General features: G+C 40.9%; 1 protein-coding gene across 2 annotated transcripts in view; it reads left to right on the top strand.

The window, feature by feature from the left end:
• The window catches only part of CDC123 (cell division cycle 123), a 74,511-nt gene that overhangs the window by 14,071 nt on the left and 43,234 nt on the right, over positions 1–17,206 (top strand). For both annotated transcript variants that reach the window (XM_084623504.1, XM_084623503.1), the window contains exons 7-8: positions 12,114–12,162; positions 13,220–13,295. In XM_084623504.1, coding sequence (XP_084479630.1) covers positions 12,114–12,162; positions 13,220–13,295 — 125 coding nt within the window. The remainder of the gene's footprint in view (positions 1–12,113; positions 12,163–13,219; positions 13,296–17,206) is intronic.

The following is a 17,206-nucleotide window of genomic DNA, read 5'->3' as shown; positions in this document are numbered from 1 at the left end:
TCTTCACTGTGGTCCGGCATCACTTTCAGTCATTTCATTTACAGCTTCTAATACTTTTGGGTTCAGTATTGTTGGCTGGGAGGAAACAGACCTCTACTGCTGTGTCACCTCTCCTTTTTTTTTTCTGGAGCTCCTTGATCCCAGTTCCTTTTGTTGCATTTGGACAAATACTATTGCTCGGAAGTGTGTCGTTCTGTCGTCAGAGATAAAATTATGAGAGTACAATGGGATTAGGCAGGGGTTGGGTTTTTTCTTTTTCAATCTTCTGATTAGGAGGGTACAGTCAGTTGGGTAAGACCATTTAGCATCTGTGACCTCCAGACCTCTGAAACATGTGACTCATCCTAAATTTATTTCTTTGCAATGAAAGTGTTGTGTTTAATGAAGAGACTGCTTTTTTAACTTGAAGCTTAATTAGTGTTTAACTCCAGTTGCTGGTACCCTGCTAAGAACCATCTTGGAAATTCTATTTAATTGTCTAGCTTAAAAAGTACTTCTTCGAAAATCAAGATCAGGAGGGGGAGAAATGCCTTCCATGACTAAACTAAAACCCCAGTTTAATAATCCAGTTTTATATATTTGGGAGGAAGCTTTATCCAGTAGTTGTTGGTTGCTTATTTATTGTGTGCCTAGGAACTTCAGTCAAGAGCAAGGGACCTATTGTGCTAGGTGCTGTCAACTCAGACAACAAAGAAGACAGTCCCTGCCCCAGACCACTTACAATGTAATGAGGCCTTTTCTTGTTTAAAACGTGAAACTTAATTGTGCTGTTGCTGTGCAACTGCTTTCTTTTCTGGTCCTGCAACTTTGGCAACAGACTTTGGCATCTGTCAAGGTGCAAAAAATTCTCACCCGGGTCCCCAAATTTCTCTGTGGAGCTTAGCAATGGTTTCAGTCCAGTAGTGAAGTCAAAGCAGCTCTGCAAGTTATAATGTCCATGTGCATTGCCCTATCCTGGAAAATGTAGGGCCAGACTTTTCCTTGGGTGGGGTGTTAAGTTTTGTGCAATATCGGCCATCATTGCAAACGCCTAGCTCACATTGTGTATGCAAAACAGGGAGTTGTATTTTTATATTATGGCAGTGCCCATAACTTGCTAGGCAGTGTCCAAACACTGAAAGTCATAGACTCGAAGCTTCTTACGACCAGAAGGCACCGTTGTGGTCATCTAGTCTGACCTCCTACATCACACATCCCTCAGTTAAAACTCTGGTTCAAGCCCAATAGCTGTTTTCTAGAAGGAAAAAAAAATCCAGTCTTCATTTAGATTTTGTGTGATGGAGAATCCACTGGAACCCTTGGTAAGTTGTTCCAATGGTTAATTACCCTCACTGTTAAGAATATGCTCCTTATTTCTAACCTGAATCTGTCTAGCTTCAACTTCCAGCCAAGAGCATAGGACATGGTCCTTGCTCAGAAGCACTTATACACTTAAAAGCTAAAAAGATAAAGGGAGGAGGAAAAGGTGATAGCGCGTATGCAAACGGATCAGGGTGGTGATAGCTAAATTTTAGTGTCTTTGTTCTGATGGGAGGGTCATTCAGTGGAATTGAGGTCGGAGATAGGATAGGATTGTGAAAGTAAGAGAGGAAATGGCAGAGGGAGAGGAGAACTGTATGGAAATGAGGAAATGAGGTTGAACTGAGGAGGAAGGGAGGGAGGTTGGACTAGGGGAATGAGCTGGGGCAGGTGAGAAGTTGCAGTAGGCCGCGCCAGTAACTGTAACACAGCAAATGAGGAAAAACCTATCCAGAGCTCAAGTTTTCAGAGTCAAGTGAAGATTTCTGGAGGCTGTGACAACTCTTTGGCAACTGCTCTGGCTCCTGCTGTTCAGAGGGGATGGGAGGCTGCTTAGCCACAAGCCTCTTTCCATCCATAAAGAGGTTGGAAGACCCCGACTTAACCCATGTGGTGCCTTCTGTTGTAGCTGGCGCTGGCTGCTTTGGGGAGTGAGACGCAGGTCTGGAAGCTTCCACAGTTTTCCCAACAAAGTCCTCCTAGTGGCTGTTCCCCATAGATGAGGGAAGGAGGCTGCTAACCCTACTGAGCACATGCATTGTTGCCCATCGGGTGTGCAGATCTTGCGGGTGCAACTTATGTGTTGTCCTTAGAAATTTTGGCCATTTAAAATTTGCTGCTACTTGTTTATAAGTCTTGGAGAAATGTACCCAGTAATTACTAGCAGGAGGACTAAATCTACTAGCCAGAGGTAGGAAATGCAAGGGTGGGAGTAGCTCCACTAGCAAAGTCTACGGCTTGTGCCTTCGTGAGAAGCACAGGTGCTAGGGAGAGGTAAGATGCTGGAGTTTCTACCAGGATGTTGTCCTTTAAAGTCTCCAGGCAGAGTCAATCTTGAGTATGAGCATCCAGCTAGTACATATTTTATTTTTTTTTATAAATATGAAGCTTCACACTCTGTAATTGTTGGAAGAAGTCATCTCCGTCACACAGAGCCTACTGGCAGAGTTTCTGCTGTTCTACCCTTTAGTCTCCTGCAGTGTGGGAGTGGAAATGAGGAAATAAGTCTCTGCTTCTCTACTCTCTACCTACCCTCTGTTTCCAAGGTCTTCCTAGGGGTCACATTGGGAAAACAGAAATTGTAGTGTGGTTTCTAAAGCGCACCAGTGAAACTGATGAGATGCTTGTCAATTTGACATTGCTGCTGTTTGCCAAAATGTTAATTAGCTGCAGAGACACGAGCTGTCTGTCGGTCTCAGGAAGACAACACTGCATTTTGTGTGTAATACTAGATTGTAAACTGCTCATGCAGGCCACGTTCTTTATTCTGTAAACCACCCAGTTGTACTGTGTGTGAAAGAAATGCTATATATGTCTTGCCTTTATGTATTGCTGCAGGACCACAAATTCATTGTTGTATAATTTGTATTAAAATAGTACCCCAAAGTTCCAATCAAGGGTTGGGAACTAGATTGCCATACAAACACATACCAATAAATAATCCTTAAACTAGTGGTTTTGGGCTATGATGGTGCTGTGGTGCACCTCTTGTCAGCATTAATGCATCATTATACCTTTGAATTTGACTAGTCTTAGTGCCTTATCTCATTATAAAAGGATTTGTGGCCTCCTTTTGCTGAAGTGTGCCATAAATTACTTGAAACACTTTCAAATTAAATTACAAAAAGTTTTTTTTTTTTTTTTTGCCAACCCTGAGTGGACTTGGGTGAGACATATTTTAGTCATGGAGCATCAGAGTACTCAACTGAAAAATTCTATGGACCTGGCAGTAAGGTTGAAAAGTTCATAGAGGGGATAGAAATACATTTAAACAACTGGATCCTATTAGAGAAGAAATTGAACAATAATGCAATTCAGTGAAAACCTGCACTATTCTTATTTTACAGCAAACCAGATGCTTCATATAGTGTAGTTTTTCTAGCTTTTTCCTGTGATTTGATTTTTCTAAGTCCACTCCTGTGTTGGACACCTCCATATTTCTTTTCTAGTAATGCTTCTCTGTCTGTTAGGTTTGGCTATTTAATTTTAGTCTTGTTATATTGTATTTTAAAATGGTGCCATGCCTTGGTGGGTAAGAGGACAGTATATCAGTACAATTTAGTAAAGAGGGTTTAATAATCCAACGGAGGGTTTGCGTCTATTGCCACTATGCAAATGCACACATTGAAATTTTAGTGCCAATCCCAGTGAGCAGCAGTGTATTAATGCCGAGGCCGTCCAATTTGCAGGGGCGGCAAATTTGTAAAAGCAACCAGGGGCACCAACTTCCCCCAGCATCAGTGGGTGCTCGCACCCCCCCGGCCCTGCCTCAACTCCACCCCTTCCCTGCCCCCATTCCAATCCCTTCCCCAAAATCCCCGCCCCAACTCCACCCCCTTCCTGCCCCTATTGGTTCCCTTCCTCAAATCCCAGCCCCGCCTCCTCCCCTGAGCGTGGCGTGTTCCCCTCTCTCCCCCAGCTGCGTGAAGCTGTTTTGCGCACAAGCACCTGCAGGGAGCAGGGAGAAGCAGGACCCAGCGACGCACGCAGGGGAGGAGTCAGAGCAGAGGTGAGCAGGGGCGGGGGGGCGCGGGGAGCTGCCCGGGGGCAGCAATTATTTCAGGGCCTAGGGGCGGCAAAATCATTAATCCGCCACTGCCAGTGAGGTTGATGGAAAATGCTTTGGCCAAAGTAAACAGAAGACACTTATGAGCCCAGGGGCGGCTTCATCGTCATTCATCATGCAGGGGATATATTTTGGCTTTGCTTTTTCCCTTAGCTCAAGGATAGACATTTAACTGTTCTTAGTAAGGACTTCATTTTAGACTCTCAGTCCAGTTTGGATTTGATGGTCTCAGCCTTCTTGTATGATGACCCCAAGGCCTGGATGCTAGTTAATGGGATTGTGTCCCCTATTTTCTCATTGTATAAAGATGCCCAGCAAGAGACTTGGGCTTCTGGGCAAATTGTGGTATAGGTAATTACAATTTAATCTAAAGGCTGACATGTTTTCACTTGGGGAAAAGTTACACTTCACTTTCCCTCCTAAAAGCTGTTTTGTAATGTTAGTGTAAAATACTGTGGTGGTTTTTGCAAAAGCAGGCTTTAGTTTGGTAATAGGGTGAATTATTCCATAGAGATGTAGATAATATGGGCAAATTTAGCCTTGGCAATTTCTGTTGATTTTGAGTGAGAGTTGTACTTATTTAAGGTGGGATTAATTTTGCTCCTAATCTGTGAAGCACTTTGGCCTCCTCCTAGATGAACTGTTGTAAATAAAAGGTATTTGAATAAAACATCCTGCTTTTAATCCAGTCCGTTCATAGCATTCCTGAACTGCTAAATTATTCATATGAACATAGGCAGTCAAACAGGCTAAATGATTAGACTTGCTGAATCATAAGGTTGTCTCTATTAATTACGCTATTGATTAAATGCCAGTGCCATAGATCTTGGCAAGCAGAAATTAGAAATGCAACTAGCATATGGAAGTAAAATGCTGAACTGGTAAAAACTGGAGACATTGTGTGCCCTCTCACTTGGATGCGCTTGTAAAAAAGAGAGAGAAATAGATTTGATTGTATTTAGTGGGATGAAAAAGCTTTTGCTCAGACATAAAATAACAGCCAAAAAACTTTTTAATGTACGTTTCTTTGTATTTTGTTACCTTTGTGCTCCTGAACTGTCCAACAAGTAAAAGAAGCTCTGTTGTTTGGGAGGTAGTGTGGCACTGAACGGGCTATTGGTAGACCTGGTTTCTTACCCCAGCTCCACCCATGACCTGCTTTGTGACCAAGGGCAAATCACCTCATTTCTCTGTGCCTCTTTCCCCTCCCACCCACTGCATGTCTGGTTTATTTATACCAAGCTAATCAGGTCAGGGTGGGATTGTTTGTGCAATCTCTAGCACAATGGGGTTCCAGTTTAGGTGCTACTATAGTATAGATCATAAACAATATACAATCTGATTAGTCAGAGCATCTTGAATATGACTGGCTACATTTCCAACTTTTAAATGTTTGGCTTCTGACATGAAGCTGGTATTTCTGTCACTTTAAAATTCTTAAATATGAGAACTTCCCTCATGGAACAGAAATAGACTAACAAGGACTTGAACACAGCACACTAGTTACAGTGCAGTCAGTGTTATTTATCTTTCATGTAAGCACTGTATTTCACTTAACTAATTTAACAGAAAACAGATTATTCAGGTTTTGGTGTAGTATGAGCCTTATGCCAGTTTTTTTAAAATAACCTAATGTAGTTCATAGGCAGTAAAACGTCCCTGTTTTAATTGGATTCTGTATCAAGCTGAAAACCTTGTCCCTCCTATAAACAAAACTTTCTTGTTTTGTTTTTATCTGCCTTTCAGTAAATGATTTTAGTATACAGTGGGATTCCCTCTGAGACCTTTTCCACTTGGCTTATCAGAACACCTTGTCCAGTTCTGAAAGAACACTTCATCCAGTTCTCTGGGATCCAAAAATCTCAGTTAAACTTCAGATTTCATCACTCAGATTCCTTTATTTGGCTTACAGCAAACTATGCTGTGTTGATCAGACTCAAGAATAGGAGTGGGTATAGGGCATACTACCCATACAAAGTTATACAGAAAACCTCTTCCTTTATATACATTTACGCATTGCATTTACTATACATTGCATCATACATTTTGGATTGGCTACCGTGTAGGAACCAATCCCTGTGCAGGATGCTGTGTCCATGTGTTGTCCACACTTGACCTACTCCTTACCTCATCTCTCCATTCCTAATTTATCTTGTCCATTGTTAGTAAATGGTTCCATGGGTGTTCCCCCTCTTATCTTAGCTGGGTCACATTCTTGTTTCCGCCTTCTGATCTATTTATTTACCTTATTTAGCACAAATGTTCTGTTTTCATCCTAATGATATTTTTACCTCTCTAATTCTATCTTCCAACAAATGAGGCCTCCCTTCATGTGTTAATTACTCATGTCAGACCTCTAGTAGGCATCCTTCAGTCTTGATAAATCATGGATACAGTGCCCCTACACTGTAGTGTAGATCAAGCCTCAGATTGCATATGATACACTTGAGTTAGGTTAACCTACCACCTGTATTAGAAGACGTTTGTTAAGCTCTTGTTTCCAAAGGCTGTGGTCCTGAGTGTGATCTTCCCAGTTATCCACATCCATGTCCATTTCATTGAGGTCTTGCTTGCACGCATCCTTGAAACGCAATTTTGGGTGTCCTTTGGGTCTTTTTCCAGATGTCGGTTTGCCATAGATGATGTCCTTTGGGATGTTCCCATCATCCATTCGGTGCACATGCCCTACCCAGCGGAGGCATCTCTGTTTGAGGAGTGTTTGCATGCTGAGTATACTGGCCCACTTGAACACCTCCGTGATGGTGACTCTGTCCCCTGCAGGAGATTGCAAAGATTTAATGAAGACAATGCATATGAAAGCTGTTAAGTGTCTTTTCCTGATAAGAGTATAAGAGTCCATGCCTCATTCCTGTACAAAAATCTGCTGATAACACAGGAGCCTCTTTCTGCATGTACTGCTAATACAGGTGGTAAGTTAACCTAGTTCGAGTGTACCATATGCAATTTGAGGCTTGGTCTACGCTACAGTGTTAGGTTGACGTGAGGCAGGGAGCCGAGAAGCCCAGTGTGGCAGCTGAGGGCTCTCCTGGTGTGGAGCTGAGAGCCCTGGCTCTCAGCCCCCGACATTTCCCCTCTTAAGTTGATGGAAGCACTCTTGGTGAGGACCGCATCACCGGCAGAAGAAGGGCAATGTGGACATGAACCACTGCAGTAATTACTGAAGTGGTTGTAAGTCAACCTTACATAGGTTGGCTGATGATTATAGTGTAGACATTCCCTGAGACATTTGGAGATATCTTTCAGTTAGGTTTTCCATCATTTCTATGCACTTAAAAGAATGTTTGATACAAGGCCCTTTTTGAGTGGCATTTGAACCACCTCCTCTAACTTGCCTCAAGTTCTTAAAGTAAAATCTCTAACAATTAAATCCAAGGGTAGAGAAAAAGGGCCTGATCGAAAAGCCTGTTCAAGTCATCAGGAAGACTTGTGTTCAGGCTTTGGATCAGACTGTAAGGCTGTAGTATTCTTCAGGTACAAAATAACTGTTACAATTTTCATTACAACTTCGATGGTTTGTTTTATTATCCACAAGAGTAATTACAATGATTTGCAAATCAATTCATGGCCCCTTTAGTTGATGTATACTGCAGGCATTGTAAATCCTGGTAAATCACTTCACTCCTTTTTATGGGCAAAGGATGAGTGGAATTATACAGCATATATCTGCTCTATTCAGTGATGTCTTTTAGCAAGTATGTGCCAGTGGGGATTCGTATACTTGTGAAATATACAAAAAGAGATCTTTCTCCTGTTTACCTGTAAATAAGATTTCAATAAATAAAATGGAGACCAACGATATTTCACCCATGCTCTGTAAGCTGTGGGGTTTAGGTCTTTCAGCCCCTGCTAGTGTCTGAAACATAAGTTCTGACACAGGTTCAGAAATAAGATCCCTGGCATCTCTTAATTCTGCATGTGTGAAAATTATTTGCTGCTGTTCTCAGTACTTTTAAACCTTACCAGTGTTTAGGTTAAAGGAACTCTGCTCAGCCTCTTGCTTCCAGTGTTCAAGGAAAGCCTCCTCTGTCACAGACAAGTAACTGGATGGCTTTGGCTGTGCCTGTTAACGCTCAGTACCACAATAAGTTTGGTATAAAATAGGCAGTGCTAACACTTAATAGAATGAATACATTCAAGATAGTCTTCAGGGCTAGCGGTGCATTATCTTGTGGGAAACATCCATGACAATTTCCAGCAGGAGAGAGAAGGATTCATAGATTATTTCTTTTAAAACATTTTTCCACTTTAGCTTTGACTGGACTCAGTTGTGTTTCATTATGAACATAAGAATGGCCATACAGGGTCAGACCAATGGTCCATGTAGCCCAGTATTCTGTCTTCCATTAGTGGCCAACGCCAGATGCTTCAGAGGAAATGAACAGAACAGGGAAATTATCAAGTGATCCAGCCTTCTGGCAATTAGAGGCTTAGTAGAATATCAGGGTTGGAAGGGACCTCAGGAGGTCTAGTACAGTGGCTCTCAACCTTTCCAGACTATTGTACCCCTTTTAGGAGTCTGATTTGTCTTGCATACCCCAAGTTTCACCTCACTTAAAAACTATTTGCTTACAAAATCAGACAAAAATACAGAAGTGTCGCAACACACTATTACTGAAAAATTGCTTAGGTTCTCACTTTTACCATATAATTATAAAATAAATCATTTGGAATATAAATATTGTACTTATGTTTCAGTTTATAGTATATAGAGCAGAATAAACAAGTCATTGTCTGTAGGAAATTTTAGTTTGTACTGACTTTGTTAGTGCTTTTTATGTAGCCTGGTGAAATACTAGGCAAATCTCTAGATGAGTTGATGTACCCCTGGAAGATGTCTGCATTCCCCCAGGGGTACCTGTACGCCGGTTAAGAACCACTGGCTCAGTACACCCAGAGCATGAGGTTGCATCACTGACCATCTTGACTAGTTGCCTTTGATGGACCTATCCTCCATTGACTTAGCTAATTATTTTTTTAACCCAGTTATAGTTTTGACCTTCACAGTATGCCCTGGCAACGAGTTCCACAGGTTGACTGTGCATTGTGTGAAGTAGAACTTCCTTTCGTTTGCTTTAAACCTGCTGCCTATTAATTTCATCAGGTGACCCCTGGTTCGAGTGTTATGGGAAGGGGTAAACAACACTTCCTTATTCACTTTTCTCCACACCTTTCATGATTTTATAGACCTCTATTTTATCCCCCCTTCCCTTACTTGTCTCTTTTCCAAGCTGAACAGCATCAATTTTCTTAATCTCTCCTCATATGGAAACTGTTCCATCCTGCTACTCATTTTTGTTGCCCTTCTCTGTACCTCTTCCAATTCTAATACATCTCTTTTGATATGGGGCGACCAGAACTGCATGCAATGTTCAAGGTGTGGCTCAGCGGACACTCCTGATCATTTTGACACTGTGTCCTAGTTGCATTCTGTTGTCTATCGGGCATTTTGCTGAACTTGGTACCTATATTCAAGGCAGCCTACGGGTGCTGAAGGTAGGATGCAATGTTTTTAATTCCTCCCTTAAAGGGAGAGGAGCAGTAACATCTCTTAGTCTCTGTCAAAGGCACCAGAGGGGCACTTAAACTTTATCCATTTTAGGACTATACTTGCCAGGTCCCCAAGGACTGCACCAAACTGGCATAGAAAGGAGCAGCTTGCAGATACCCTCATGTCAAATATTCAGATATGCAGTGGAAGGGAGTACTGATCATAGTATGCAAGATGAGGGAAGTCAGTATCTCATGTGCTGTAGTACATATTAAAGCATATACTCACTGGGTTTTCCCCATCGTGATAACAGCCCACATCAGGCATTACGGGGTATTTGTATTCTCATATCTCGACGACTGGCTCATGGTGGCATGCTCCAGATGAAAAGCTCAGGTCTCAACCTCTATGTTGCTGGACCACCTTTCTTCTGTACTTTGGTATCAATACCAAAGAGTCAACTTTAAACCCTACACAATGCCTAGACTTCATAGGGGCCACCATCAACTCAATCATGGCTCAAGCCTACCTACCACAAGACAGGTTCCAGACTCTGCAAGAGCTCATAACTCATGTAGTCAACAATCCTTCAATCCCGGCCAGGACTTGCCTCTCCCTCCTGGATCACATGGCCTCATGGACGTACATCACTGCCCTTGCTCTTCTTCCCCTTAGCTGCCTCCAGAGGAGGTTCCAGAAAGTTTACTTGCCTACTCATCACACCATGGGCGTCAGGCTCACAGTTCCCCCAAAGGTAATCTTATTCCTTCACTGGTGGAGAGAACCTCATCAGGTCTGCGTAGGGGCTCCACTTCCTGCCCTCCTTCCCCACTGCAGTAGATCTGCTGATTTGCGGTGGAGAAGGAACTGCAGATGTGGTTGGTCCGCCCCACCCTTTGTCACCGCAGATGAAACCATGAGATGAGTCAAGGTGCATGCGCGAACCAACAGACACTACTTTTAAATTCTCCCACTCTAGACACGTGTTACACGTGTGTAAATCCTCACTGGAAAACAGATAGGGGCCACACATCTTGAAGAACCTCCAGTTACAGGTAAGTAACCTCCTCATACTTCTTTAATCTGTACTGAATTTGGATAAATCTTGTCACTTTTGGGAGGGCACTCAGTTGTGACCCTTTTAACCAGCTCTTCCTCACAGTTGAGCTGTTCACTAAATGGTAGGCATTTTACTAACAGCTCAAGTACAAATGAGATTGGGAACTCTACTTCTAGAAAGAGGATATATTTTTGTTATCATTCCTTTGAAAGTTACAGGATTTATTGTAGTGTTCATAATTACTCTGAAAATATAGAGAATACATAATAGTTGGCATTGGAATAACTGCTTCTATTCTTACTGGCTACTGAATGAAGGAGTAAGAGACTGTAACTCACAAGAGAAAAATCTTTGGTGTCTGCCTACAGATATCAAATTTGTGTGAATAACATGGGAGAAGGGATATTTTGGGTTTTGTTTGTTTCAGTCTCTTAAGATCTGTTCTTCCAAATGCATTATTTATTATTGTTGACTCAGAGGGATGCCATGCTCTGGTATAGGCAGTGGCAAGTTAAACTACTTTGCTTCCCTCATTGGTGGAAAGGAAAAGTAGACGCACTGTTGCTGTAAGAATCATGGTGATATCGCTTGGTTCACTGAAGGGTGCATTGCTTTAGGAAGTTACCAGAGAAAGGTACTTGTTTGCTCCAGGCAATGTAATGAAACTAGAACATCAAAGTGTGTGCTATTTCTGTGTCAGTGCAATTATGCCAGGATAACAGTTTAAGAGGAAGGCAAATTGTAGTTATCTCAAGCAAATAATATCTTGGCAATGAAGAAGTACTTTGAAGGGACACCATCAATATAACAGTCATACATGATAAACAAATGCTTTTCTCTGCTACTAATAAATTCTTAAATCATTAAGAGTACTTTTCACTTTTTTTGTACTGTTTATCTTTTTTGCATTTCTCTCAGCGTGGTCAATGGAAATCCAAGGAAGTCAGTTTCACTTTGAGATTCTTAGTGCTACAGTGTTGATGATCCAACCATTTCTGAGGAAATATCCATTGTTAAGAAGCAATAGTTAGGACGAGAATGTTGTGTGTAATTGTAGAAACCTTTCTATTGGTTGAAGGTTGCTCTGATACAGTTTAACTTTGACTCATATCTAACTGGATAGTGTCTCCTTTTTAAAATAATTTTCTCTCTTTCCTCTAACCTGTCTTAAGTTAATTTCTCTAAGAAGTTCATGCCCAAACAAGGCTTTTCCTTAATATACAGTAAAAGAAATGGGTGATAGGTGATCTCTGTTGGTATTTGAGTAACTGTCCGGCTGTGCCAAGGCAGAGGCATTTGCCAGTGGCATTTTACCCGTACTTGGTTTTTACTTCGAGTTAAAATCTCTTAGAAATGCTTAAGAATGCCTTTATGATGCATGGTTCCAGTTTGTCATGCTTGCTCTGAGTGAAAACAGTTCTATGTACAATAGATTTTGACAACGTAATTTATTTTTCCAGATTTATTCACTGTACTGATGATACCCCTGATCCTTGCATGGAATATGAGGTAAGACAGTTTAAATGTCTTACCCTTGAGAAGGCTGATACTTGTGCTTGGGGTGACACCAATAAAACACTTTAGCGCTTGTAAAAAATAAATAAATAAAAATGCCAGACTAATAGTTATGGAGACTGACGAGTATCTCTCTGCTTATCCACACACCAGATACATTGCAAGCAGTAGCCCTGCAAGCTTCTCCATAATACTCTCCCAAAGCGTGTCCACTTTGACCAGTGAGGGGAAACTTGAATGGCTGAGAGAGTTGTTCATTCTCTAAATGGCCTATTTTAGTCCTTAGCCTTACTGCTGAGACTGCCAGCAGGGAGGCCAATTGAGGTGGCTTGCCTCTGTCCTGTTCTTAATGGACAGCATAACCAACTCCTTTTGCCTAGTCTACAGAGTAATCAGAATGACTTGGTTAATGCTGCATGTACTGGATTTGGACCACTGACCTAGGCATAGTGCATTAGTGATCCCTTTAAGTATCTTCGGAGTCCATTGTATTGAATGAGAAGCTAGGTAAGTAAATCTTGCATTTAACTGTGGTGACTGTTCGGATCTTATACAATCATTAACAGTGGCTTATTTTTGAACAATAACAGAGTCTTTAAAATTGTTACTGATGTATTCTTTTGAATCACATGGCAGTGCCTGTATTCTTAAAACAGTGTTCAAGTAAATATTTGAAATGCCGTGCTTGTCTTTAAATGTTTATTGCTTTTCATATTTGAGTTCTGTGCCATGCTAGTGGAGTATAGGGAGAAAGATCCAATGGGCAAAATTATGGTGTATTAGAGATGCAATTTTGTTTTTACAGGTATTTTTCACAGGTAAAGAAATAAGTGACAGATAAGATTTCAAAGAAATTTGGCTTATTTGCCAAGATAATTACACACGTTACAATTGTGAGGGGTTTTCCTTTTTGTTAAGAGTATCCTGTGATATTTTTCTTAACAGCAGGTACTATCTTAGGAACAAAATGTGTGTGTGTGTTGACAAAAAAAAAAATTGAATTAGTTCTTTTAAGCCATAATTTGATATGTTGTATATTTTTTTCCTATAGCTTGTGCTTCGAAAATGGTGTGAATTAATTCCTGGGGCAGAATTCAGATGCTTTGTGAAGGAAAACAAACTTATAGGTGAGGATCTTCTTAAAGACTCCGTAGTATTCACTGGGGTATCTAAGGTTTGCTCCTATTCCTTTAAAAACAGTAGAACATGGAAACCTTTCTTCCCCTATCACAACACTATCTTCCTAGGATTGTTATTCCTTCTTGCTTCCATCTATATTTGTTTTAACTTTGGGTTTACAATTTTTTTCTGTCATATTAAACATGATGAGTTAAATTCTGTTCTGTATTAAATCCAACAGCCTGACAACATATTTATGCCCGGCAGGGTGGTGGATATATCCTTGAAATCTGTGGATGGGCTGTGCAGAAACCCACCACAAAGAATTAGGTTTTTTGGAGTGGTCATTAAGGGTATGGCTCACATTTTCAGGGCTCTAATCTGGCCATGATCCTGTAGTTAAAAGCTATTGTGTGAGGTTCAGCTGGTCACACAGTGCTGCTTTTATCAGTGCTTATGTTTTTGGGACCAGAATACATGTATCTAGAATTTGACCTCACCTACTTGGAGAATCAGAATCTAGGGGGAACAAGGAGAGACAAGAAGGAATATAGATGGAAAATCTGATGAACATCTTAGATGTTTACATACCAGTGCAAGACGTTTGGGGAATAAACAGGAAGAACTAGAAATACTAGTGAATAACCACAAATCTGACATGATTAGCATCACAGAGACTTGGTGTGATAATTCACAGGACCAGAATATCGGTATAGAAGGATACAGCTTGTTCAGGAAGGACAGGCGGAGAAAAAAGGGAGGAGGTGTGTTGCCTTTTTTGTCAAAGATGTATACACTTGCACAGATCTTAAGATAGAAGTGAGAGGCAGACCTGTTGAAAATCTCTGGGTAAGGATAAAAGGGGTAAAAAAAACCCCAAGGGTGGGTTATGGTAGGGCCACCTAACCAGGAAAAAGAGGTGGATGACTCTGCTTTTTTTTTGAAGAACTAACTAAATCATCCAAAGCACAGAGCTTGGAGGTGGTGGTGGACTCTATTACCTAGACTTCTGTTGGGAAAATAATACAGCAAGGCACAGATTATCCAACAGGTTCTTCGAATGCATAGAAGACAACTTTTGATTACGGAAAGTGGAGAAAGCAAGTAGGGGAGAGGCTGTCCTAGATTTGATTCTGACAAACCGGGAGGAACTGGCTGAGAATTAGAAGGTGGAAGACAGCTTGGGTGAACGTGATCCTGAAATGGTAGAGTTCATGGTTCTAAGGGATGATAGGAGGGAAAACAGCAGAATAAAGACAATGGAGTTCAAGAAGGCAGACTTTAGGAAACTCAGAGAATTGGTAGGTAAGATCCCATAGGAAGCAAGTCTAAGGGAAAAAAATTCAGGAGAGTTTGCAGTTTTTTTAAAGAGACGTTAGCAAGGTCACAAGAGCAAACTATCCCAATGCATAGGAAAGATAGAAGCTATGACAAGAGACCACTCTGGCTTAACCAGAAGATCTTCAATGACCTGAAACTCAAAAGAGTGTCATACAAAAAATGGAAGCTAGAGCTAGGTCAAATTACAAAGGATGAAGATATATTAAATAAAATAAAATTTTAAAAAAAGCATGTAGGGACAAAATTAGAAAGACCAAGGAAAAACTAGATTTAAGTAGCTAGGGACACAAAGGGGAACAAAAAAAATATTTTACAAATACATGAGGAATGCCAAGGACAGGGTAGGACCACTACTCAATGAGGAGAGAAAGACAATAACAGAAAACGTAGCAATGGCTGAAGTGTTAAGTGCCTTTTTTGATTCAGGGATCTATTTTGAGTCTGGTTCTATTCAATATCTTATTAGAATTAAAAATGATCTTGATAAACTGGAGAAATGGTCTGAAATGAGTAGGATAAAATTCAGTAAGGACAAATGCAAAGTACAACACTTAAGAAGGAATAATGAATTGCACAAATGCAAAATGGGAAATGGCTGCCTAGGAAGGGATACTGGAGAAAAGGATCTGGGGGTTATAGTGGATCACAAATTAAATGAGAGTCATCAACATGATACTCCTGGGGAAAAAAAGCAAACATCATTCTGGGATGTATTAGCAGCAGTGTTGTAAGGAAGACATTAGAAGTAATTCTTCCACTCTCTTCAGTGCTGAGAAGACCTCAACTGGAGTTCTGTGTTCAGATCACCACATTTTGGGAACGACGTGGACAAATTGAAGTCCAGAGGAAAGCAACAAATATGATGAAAGATGCAGAAAACATGACCTACAAGGAAAGATAGAAGAAAATTGGACTAGTTTAGACTGGAGAAGGCGGCTGCAATCATGTCCTCCTTCAGTCTTCTCAAGTTCATAAAAGGCTGTTATAAAGAGGAGGGTGATAAATTGTTCTCCTTATTCACTGAGGACAGGACAAGAAATAATAGGCTTAAATTGCAGCAAGGGAGTTAGGTTAGACATTAGGAAAAACTTCCTAACTAGGGGTAGTTAAGCCCTGGAACAAATTAGGGAGGTTGTGGAATCTCTGTTGTTGGTTTTTAAAAACAGATTAGACAAACACATGTCCACAATACAAATAATTGCAAATACCCCAGGGTATGTGTACTATGTCTTACAAAAATATACATTTCATCATGTTATATTTTAAAACATAACAAACCTGTCAAGTTTTTTTTAATTGGCATGTCAGTTGCATTTCTGCAAATAATTCCAGCTACATGCCTGCATTCCCATTTCCTTAAAATGGACGCGTTTGTCAACCAAGATTAGGAGTAACACTTCATCCTGTGTTAGAGAAGTGCACACTTGCAATTAGACGGCTGCATCCCCAGAGTTGCCACCTTCTTTTGGTGTGATATTGGGCCTGCAGTAGGCTTTGCAGTACTATTGGTAATTAAAAATTCAACTAAGCTCACAAGCTCCCCACTTTACATACGTGGATTAAGAACATGCCTGTGAAAAGGTAGTCAATATTCTTATGTTAAATTGCAAGCTCTGATATTGTTTGCTATATAGTTTAAAATATCAAACAGTTGTAATCCATATGTCTGTAGTGGGAGGTTATGGCTTTCTCTTTTCATAAGTTACTCATGTGTAATAATAGAATGTCTTGATTTGTCAGTGTCCAGCAGGGTTTTGTGCAGTTGGTCGTGTTTATGTATCCAGTGTCAAAGCATCTGTCACTGAGGATATACGTTAAGTGTATCAGGTTTGAATAATCCTATTGATGCCAATTTAAACCAGTGTCTTCTAAACAAAGAAAATGTCTGCAATTGTGAGCCTCAAATGCAAGGCAGTTTATCATTTGTGAGGCTTTGGATACAAGAGATCGCTCTATTGAAGTGAATTAGCAAAACAACGCCTCGGATTTCATTCCAGTGGAGTAAATTGTTATGAAAGTTGCTTTTGGATCAATTTTAAGATACTGTGAGACTATATTTGGATTTAACCTGAGAGCACTATAAATGAAGGCATTTTTCCTTTCACGCTTTTTACTGAGGGCCTATCAATTTTAATCAATGAGAGCCTTCCTGCTTTCCTAGACTGTGCCTTGTCTCCTGACGAGCAGTCATGACCACTGTTCCTTTCACTATACAGAGCTAAGTTCCTCTCCTCTCTGCGCTGTGTCCAGCCTCCTCTACCCTGGATGGTTGCCCAGCACTACATCAAGTAAAGAGCATGGGAGAAAAAGTTCCTGGCAGAAGTAGGCAGGGCGGGTAGAGACTTCTTCAAGGAGTCCCAAGTAGCTGCAATGTCCAGAAAACAATTGGGGCACAAGGTGGCCACATAACCTTCCTACTCACTGTGGTAAAAGGAGCTGGTCAGTCTTCCATTGTTAACTGTAGGATTAGCACGTATCCAAAGGGTTAAATATATAATAAAACATAGGTGTGATGTGATGCTGAGAGTTTTGGTTAGAATCTTTTTTTTTTCCCCCCCTCCTATATTTCCCTCTAGAT

The sequence above is a fragment of the Lepidochelys olivacea genome (genome assembly GCF_965140295.1).
Source record: "Lepidochelys olivacea isolate rLepOli2 genome assembly, chromosome: 1".
Lineage (NCBI taxonomy): Eukaryota > Metazoa > Chordata > Testudines > Cheloniidae > Lepidochelys > Lepidochelys olivacea.
The sequence above is the reverse complement of the archived record's forward strand: the minus strand, read 5'-3'. Positions and strand labels throughout refer to the sequence as shown.